The sequence below is a fragment of the Danio aesculapii genome, chromosome 19 (assembly GCF_903798145.1).
Source record: "Danio aesculapii chromosome 19, fDanAes4.1, whole genome shotgun sequence".
Taxonomy (NCBI): Eukaryota; Metazoa; Chordata; class Actinopteri; order Cypriniformes; family Danionidae; genus Danio; species Danio aesculapii.
Window position 1 is genome coordinate 23639272 of NC_079453.1, and position 8335 is coordinate 23647606.

Here is an 8335-nt window from a genome sequence, read left to right on the forward strand (position 1 = left end):
TGCCACCCTGGGCCCATGCCTAAATCCGCCACTGGTGTTTGTTGTTGTTGCTGCTAAACTTGACCTCAAACATTTTCTAATTATGTTCCCCTATAAAGACACAAGATACAAAGCTTCGATAAATAATCAAGTATACAATAATTTAGCAATAATTATTTAATGTAAAAATAATTAAAGGCGCTGTATATATGTTTTTGACTCTTCTAAAGCACAAGAATACCATAATATGTTTGCAGATATTAAGAAGCATGCCAAGTGAACATTCTTGAAAAACAATGCTAAAAACATTCTTGAAAAACAATGCTAAAGTTATATAAAGATATTCTGCTTTTACAATGTATGTTACATGCCAGAACGCTGACTTTGTTTTGGTTATTTTAACTCGCCCACTGCCACTTTTTATTTCTGCACCCTGCCTTGAAGGAAAACCGCATATTTGATTAATTCGGTCATGAAGGCTCTCAGAGCAAGCTTCCGTGACCGATATGTGGTGGACAGTAGCAGACTCCAAAATGAGATGCAGATTCAGAGGTCCACATGTGGTTATAATTTGGGAAATAATATTACCAGTGTAAACATTAGGCGAGCAGGTTACATTATAACCCTGTGTCTTAACAACACGATATTTGACGAAACGCAACACAACAGAAATTTAAATACAGCCATTCAGAAGCACAGAATATGCACTCACGAAGTGGTAAAGTTTAGAGCCTAATTAATACACATTAAACATGTTTAACATTATTAAATGCAATGTTGTGTGTTTGTTTGCATTATTTCACAGTTCTAAAGTTCAGTTTCAAACGACTTATTTTATTTTCAAGATCTGAGGTAAACTATCTGTTGGTGCTTTCAGTAGTATGCCAATAAATGTCTGGTAAAATGGCATTCAAGCTGACATTATTAGCATTTAACACTGATTGAGGTGTACCTGAGGTGATCATTGTTATCAAGTTTTCTGTTCAGCTGCAAAAAATAGAAACCATTTCTAAAATACAAATTCCAGGTATTGGTTAGGACAAAAACTCATTTTATTATAAAAATATTTCTTCTATCATGTGCAGTTTAAGAACATGACTTAAATCAGCATTTAGGCTCGATGGCACACCCCTGTTGATTCTCAGTCTGGCAACCTGTGCTTGCATTTGTTTTGACCTTTAATGAAGTGTTGATTGAGCATTAATGATCAGCACCTGCTGTTAACAAGCAGAATCACTAAAGAGAAACTACAACTGATTTTAGTTACAACCTTGGATGAAATTCATTCATTCATTCATTCATTTTCTTTTCAGCTTAGTCCCTTTTATTAATCTGGGGTTGCCACAGCGGAATGAACCGCCATCTTATCCAGTATATGTTTTACTCAGCGGATGTCCTTCCAGCTGCAACCCATCACTGGGAAATATACATACATATTCATTCACACACATACACTACGGACAACTTAGCCTACCCAATTCACCAGTACCGCATGTCTTTAGACTGTGGGGGGACCCGAAGCACCCGGAGGAAACCCACACAAATGCTGGGAGAACATGCAAACTACACACAGAAATACCAACTGACCCAGCTGAGGCTCGAACCAGCGACCTTCTTGCTGTGGGGCGACAGCATTTCCTACTGCGCCACCGCGTTGCCTTGGATGAAATAAACTGAAATAAAACACATTAAACATGTTAAAATCTCAGCAGAGGATCATTAAACTCCAAACAGCAAAAGCAGATTCACTTATTACTAACCTGCTTGAGTTTGTTTCGGTCAGATATTTTAAATTAATAATAATAAATGTGTCATGATTTACTAAAAATATTTATTTTGTTGGACATCACCATTGATGAGAACAGTGTTTCCCCTTCTAGGGAACTTCAACACTGCGTCTAACCAGAACGCTAGGGGAACACCTCTTTTATACGCGTCTTGAAGCACATGTGAAATCAATCTAATGTAATTAAGCGGTGTCGTCAGACCAGAGAGTATAAAAGCCTGCACTGAGCCTTCAGTGTCAACTTCTTTGCTTTCAAGAAGCACGCACGTGAAAAAACACCCTCTCTGTGACCATTCATTACTGACTTTGCATACACAAAATACAAAAAAAACTGACAAACTAGCTTTTTTGTTTTTGATATGGCAGAAAAAAAACTTTAAACGCTGTGTGCCTCCATGTCCCCGTTTTATCACGGCTGGTGACTCACATGATTTGTGTTTAGAGTGTTTGGGAGAGGAGCATGCCCTGGCAGCATTTGAGAATGCTGACTGTGTGCACTGTGATGCTCTCTCCCGCAAAGTGCTGCGTAGTCGGAGGGAGTTCTTTAATAAAACTCCCGCGGCTCGCGCTCCTCGCGGTTCGGGTCCCGCTCGTGCTGAGGCTGAGCGTAGGCTCCGTTCATGGGGTTCTCAATTAGATTTAGCGGACGAGATGGAGACGGACTCTGTCCTTTCTCTTCCTCTATCCGCGAGATCTAATCCTCCCTCGGGAGTGTCAGAAGCACGCTCTGCGGTTTCTTCTGCGCCTCGTGGGAGGGCGGCGTCATCCGTTTCCGAGGAAACCAATGCGCCGCTGCAGCAAAGCCAAAGAGGGTCGGGGGATCTGCCACCCCGGTCAGTAGAATATGAGGAGTTAGTGGAGGTGATTTCACGTGCTGCTGACAGGTTTGATGTAATAGACTGGCAGCCAGCACGTGAGCAGCAGCAGCTGCGTCTGACAGGAATGCTGGATGAGAGAGAATTACCCAGCAGAGTTGATCCTCCACTGAGGGACCTCCCCTTCTGTCCCGAATTACATCATGCTGTTTCTAAATCATGGAATAATCCGTATTCAGCTCGTTTAATGACACCAAAAACGGTTGTTTATTCAGCAGTTCGTGGGCTGGGGGAAAAAGCATGTACAGAAATGCCAAAAATAGAAGAGGATCTAGCACGTCATCTTCGTCCAGATTTAAAATCTGCAAGGGTCCCTCCTTTGTCATCTAGACCATTAAGAGTCACATCTGGTCTAGTTGGCAAAGCATACATGACGGCTGGTCAGTCTGTCGGATGCCTGCACACTATGTCAGTGTTGCAGGCATATCAGGCTGACCTAATAAAAGAGTGCTTAGATGGTGGGGGAGCAACACCCGAACAGCTTCGAGAAGCTCTTCGGGCGTCTGATTTAGCTTTAAGAGCTACTAAAGAGGCGGCCTCTAGTTTGGGGCGGTCTATGGCAACCCTGGTGGCTACAGAGCGGCACCTCTGGCTGACACAAGCAGAGGTGTCAGAAAGTGATAGAGCTATTTTTATGGACGCTCCAATATCAAGCTCAGGGCTTTTTGGTGACGCCGTCAATCGCGTCGCCGAATCCTTTGACCGAGTGAAAAAATGCTCTAGCTCCCTCGGTGACTTTCTCCCCCCAAGATCTAAAAGTCAGGGGGCTGCTAAAAGACAGCCCCAGCCGTCAACCAGCTCCTCATATCGGGCGGTACAAAAGGAGAGTGTGGCGTCTCGGGCTCCCCCTCAGGAAAAGAGGGCCTGGAGAGCACGCTCTCAGCCTGAGCCTTCCTCAAAAAATCTCACAAGGAAAATAGTAATTTCCAGGAAGGCGAAGGATAAAAGGAAGTCCTGACGTGTTGGGAGTCAGGCTTCCCAGGGCCCCCCCTGGACATCGAGAGCGCCATTCGGCGCCCTCATTGAACCAGGGTCCGCGGAGAAAGGGATTTTTGTCTCCCGGGGTGGGCATTCCTCAGTGTCTGAGGGCATTGGGGACCCCACCCCCTCTTCGGAGGGTCCAAGAGCAACCAGAGGCCAGTCTCGAGAGGCTGGTACCCCTAGCACATATTTGGCAGCGTGGAAACACCTGCCGATGGTGTCTCAGTGGGTCCTGTTCACGGTGGAACACGGCTACAAAATACAGTTTTGTGCACGGCCACCTCACTTCAACGGTGTTACACCCACCATAGTGAAGCCAGAACAGGCTCTGGTTATGGAACAGGAAGTACTGGCTCTATTAAAAAAAGGCGCGATAGAGCGTGTTCTCCCACTCAACAGAGAATCAGGGTTTTACAGCCGGTATTTTATAGTTCCCAAAAAGGATGGGGGACTGCGTCCCATATTAGATCTGAGAAATCTAAATCGGTCCGTCGGGGCCCTCAGGTTCAGGATGTTAACCATCAAAAACGTGGTGTCACAAATTCAGTCCGAGGACTGGTTTGTGACAATAGACCTGAAAGACGCATACTTCCATATATCCATCCTTCCCCAACACAGGAAGTACCTGAGGTTCGCTTTCGGGGGCGAAGCGTTCCAGTATCGGGTTCTTCCATTCGGTCTAGCTCTGTCACCTCGAACCTTCACCAAAGTAGTCGAAGCGGCACTAGCACCACTTCGTATGCAGGGTATACGTATCCTAAACTACATAGACGATTGGCTAATTCTAGCTCAGACTCACGATATGGCAGTACGACATCGAGATGTCGTTCTTACCCATATCAGAAGGTTGGGGTTTCGGTTGAACACCGCAAAAAGTGTGCTTGTTCCAGCCAGGACGACCATTTTTTTAGGTGTGCTATGGGACTCCATGACGATGCGAGCACGTCTGTCCCCGCCACGAATCGCTTCGATTCAGTCAGCTGTACACAGAGTCAAACTAGGCCAGTTCATCACTGTGAAACACTTTCAGAGAGTGTTGGGTCTCATGGCAGCAGCAGCCAGCATGATTCCGTTTGGTCTGCTGTACATGAGACCCCTGCAGTGGTGGCTCAAATCCAGGGGGTTTTCCCTCAAGGGGAATCCTTTCCGCATGATCAAGGTCTCGCGGCGCTGCCTTCGAGCCTTAAGTATGTGGAAAATGCCCTGGTTCCTGTCCCAGGGCCCAGTGTTGGGGGCTGTCTGTCATCGCGTCATGCTTATGACAGATGCTTCTTTAACGGGCTGGGGAGCAACCCTGAGGGGGCTTCCTGCAGCGGGACAATGGGGAGAACATCATCGTTCTTGGCACATAAACTGCCTGGAGATGATGGCCGTGTTTCTGGCCTTAAAACACTTTCTCCCCGATTTAAGGGGCCATCATATTCTAGTCCGCACGGACAACACATCGGCGGTCGCTTACATCAACCATCAGGGGGGTCTGAGGTCTCGAATGCTATGCAAGCTGGCACATCGGATCCTCCTGTGGGCCCAGAACAAAATTCTGTCCATCAGGGCAATGTATGTCCCGGGCCATCTGAACAAGGGAGCAGATCTCCTGTCGAGGCAGGGGGTGAGATCCGGGGAATGGAAACTTCACCCCGAGGTGGTGGAGACCATTTGGGAAAAATTCGGGAGAGCGCAGGTAGACCTGTTTGCTTCCCAAGAGACCACGCATTGCATACTGTGGTTTTCTCTCTCGCATCCAGCCCCTCTGGGATTGGATGCCATGGTGCAGACGTGGCCGAGGCTTCGTCTGTATGCTTTTCCCCCGGTCGCTCTGCTCCCAGGAGTCCTGGAGAGGGTCCGTCAAGACGGGATTCAGTTACTGCTGGTAGCCCCGTTTTGGCCTACGAGAATTTGGTTTTCAGACCTCATAGCCCTGCTGGCGGGTCTCCCGTGGGAGATCCCCATCAGGAGGGACCTTCTGTCCCAGGCGGGAGGAATGATACTTCATCCCCAACCCGACCTGTGGAAACTGTGGGTGTGGCCTCTGAGGGGGCCCACCTCATAGAGTATGGACTGTCAACCGAGGTTGCTCAGACCATTCTAAGCTCCAGGGCTCCCTCCACAAGGAAGCTTTATGCCCTAAAATGGGCTCTCTTTTCAGCTTGGTGTAGAGAACACCAGCTGAACCCAGTCAGCTGTCAGGTAGCCTCAGTGCTGGAATTTCTCCAAGATCGCCTGTCTGCTGGGTTAGCTGCATCCACTCTGAGAGTGTATGTTTCAGCTATAGCGGCCTACCGTTCCCCCCTAGATGATGAGTCACTAGGGCAGGACCCGCTTATTCGTCGCTTCCTACGTGGAGCCATAAGGCTAAGGCCTGTCAGCACACACAGAGTACCGACATGGGATTTAACATTGGTGCTCGAGGGCATCTCTGTTCCCCCATTTGAGCCACTGCAGGAGGCTTCAGATAAGTTTCTGACATTAAAAACAGCTTTTTTATTAGCTATTTCTTCTCTAAAAAGGGTTGGTGACCTCCAGGCTCTGTCGGTTGCACCTTCATTTCTGGAGTTTGCTCCGGGCATGTCCAAAGCCTTTCTTTATCCCAGACCTGGGTATGTGCCGAAGGTGCCCACTCATGTGGCGAGACCTGCTGTGCTGCAGGCCTTTAATCCGCTCCCATTTCAGTCGTCGGACCAAGAGAAATTGAATTTACTCTGCCCAGTTAGGGCTCTGGATACGTATGTTAACCGGGTTAGCAACTGGAGAAAGAGTGAGCAGTTACTGGTCTGCTTCGGACCCTCAAAGAGGGGGAGTCCGGCGAACAAGCAGACTGTAAGTAATTGGATAGTTGAGACTATTTCGGTTACCTATCAGGTTGCTGGACGTCCCGCACCTAAATTTAAGGCCCACTCCACAAGGGCTGTAGGGGCCTCCAAAGCTTCTATTTCGGGCTCTGCCCTTTCTGACATTTGTTTGGCGGCAGGATGGTCGACGCCACATACATTTGTGCGTCATTATCAGCTCGATGTAGACCCCTCACCAGGGTCCTCTGTTCTCACTGCGTAGTGTGCGTTCACAGTCAGCAGTGAATCTGGCCTAGTGGGTATTGCGTTCCCCTAGCGTTCTGGTTAGACGCAGTGTTGAAGTTCCCTAGAAGGGGAACGTCTCAGGTTACGTATGTAACCATAGTTCCCCGAGAGGGAACGAGACACTGCGTCTTCCGCCATACTCTCTTCTGCCTGTTACTTCTTTCAAGCAAATTTGAAGTTAACACTGAAGGCTCAGTGCAGGCTTTTATACTCTCTGGTCTGACGACACCGCTTAATTACATTAGATTGATTTCACATGTGCTTCAAGACGCGTATAAAAGAGGTGTTCCCCTAGCGTTCTGGTTAGACGCAGTGTCTCGTTCCCTCTCGGGGAACTATGGTTACATACGTAACCTGAGACGTTCCCCTTCATGGGAAGTTTGCCAGATGACCAATCACTCTGAGGAGTAAAGCTGGGGTCACACTGGGCTTTTCCTCCCATAGACTTCCATTCATAAGCACGCGAATGCGTCAGACCGAAAACGCAAGGTCATGCGTTAAGTTTCGCAGTTCGCTGCGGTGCAAAGTTCAAGCTTGGTGAACTCTGACCTGCAAAATCACATCACTTGACTGCGTGAGACCAATCGAGGATCAAAACATAAAACTGATTCTGATTAACATGACCTCTCTGGACAGAAATTTAAAGCATGGAGCAAACGCTCGCTTTTTTTAATGTCTAATCATCTTGCTTAATCCCGCCCCTTTTCGCAGCGCCGCACGACAGAATTCCGCACACACAAACTCCAGTGTGACCGCAGCTTAAGAAAACGGGCCAATGAATTTCAAATGAATTGGCGGAGTTCAGCTCCACAGCTGTCAGCAATTAGTCATTAGCAGAGTATATCAGCTGATGGCTGAGAAGCGAGCATTAGAATCTTGCTTCAGTGCCTCTCATGAGTCTGAAGACACTCTATCTGCCTACCTGATTTCAAGACTGAAACCAGTTTACACACTAGCATGGGAGAAGACGTGACAGGGGCGGTCGATCTGGGCTTTCCTGCCCCCTGGGTGTTTCGCTTCCATTAAAAGAGCCCTAAGAGAGCAACGCGTCTTTTTCACAACGCTGTTCTGACTGTGCATTTCTGGATTCGTTGGTGCACACGGGTACTGCATCGCAGTATGGTGCTCTCGGACAGCTCTTGCTCTCACTGAGTAAGTTTACATGGACACCAAAAAAATCGACTTTAATGCAATTAAGACAATACTCTGATTAAGAGTCGACCATGTAAACAGCGATTATTATTATTATTATTTTTTTATTATTATTTTTTTTTATTAAATTAATCCAATTAAGGTCATAATCGAACTAAAGACAAATCGAATTAAGGCGTGTGGAGTATGTCGATTTTAGTCGCATTATTGAAGTGCAGCACAGACATGTAAACACCTTGATCAAACTATTACTGTCTTGTAAGATTTTTTCTCCACGTTTTGTGACAGGATAGTCCACACACACACACAGCTGTTTGACACTCTCTGCACCTACCGAGTCAGTGCTGACCACAGACTCCTGAATCATGAAATGAGAAGATCAGCAAACCAGCTGTTCAACTGTTCCATTCAAATCACTGTTGACAAGCTGGAAAAACAGAGCTACACCACACCAGGGGGTAATGCGAGAAAGTCACCCTTCTCCTTTC

General features: G+C 47.2%; 1 protein-coding gene across 1 annotated transcript; it reads left to right on the forward strand.

Moving 5' to 3' along the window:
• The first annotated feature begins 451 nt into the window (after positions 1–451).
• On the forward strand, positions 452–5907 carry LOC130247100 (uncharacterized). Its single transcript, XM_056480288.1, has 4 exons — positions 452–542; positions 2208–2649; positions 2971–3559; positions 3623–5907. The coding sequence occupies exons 1-4, from the start codon at positions 452–454 to the stop codon at positions 5669–5671; spliced, it is 3171 nt and encodes a 1056-aa protein (XP_056336263.1). The 3' UTR covers positions 5672–5907.
• The last annotated feature ends 2428 nt before the right edge of the window (positions 5908–8335 follow it).

Excerpts from the sequence above, each read along its gene's own strand:
- LOC130247100 (XM_056480288.1), top strand. The coding sequence starts at position 452 with ATGAAGGCTCTCAGAGCAAGCTTCCGTGACCGATATGTGGTGGACAGT. Across the intron at positions 2,650-2,970 it reads ATTTCACGTGCTGCTGACAG|ACCATTAAGAGTCACATCTG; the intron begins GTTTGATGTAAT and ends TTTGTCATCTAG. Across the intron at positions 3,560-3,622 it reads AAAATCTCACAAGGAAAATA|GGCCCCCCCTGGACATCGAG; the intron begins GTAATTTCCAGG and ends CAGGCTTCCCAG.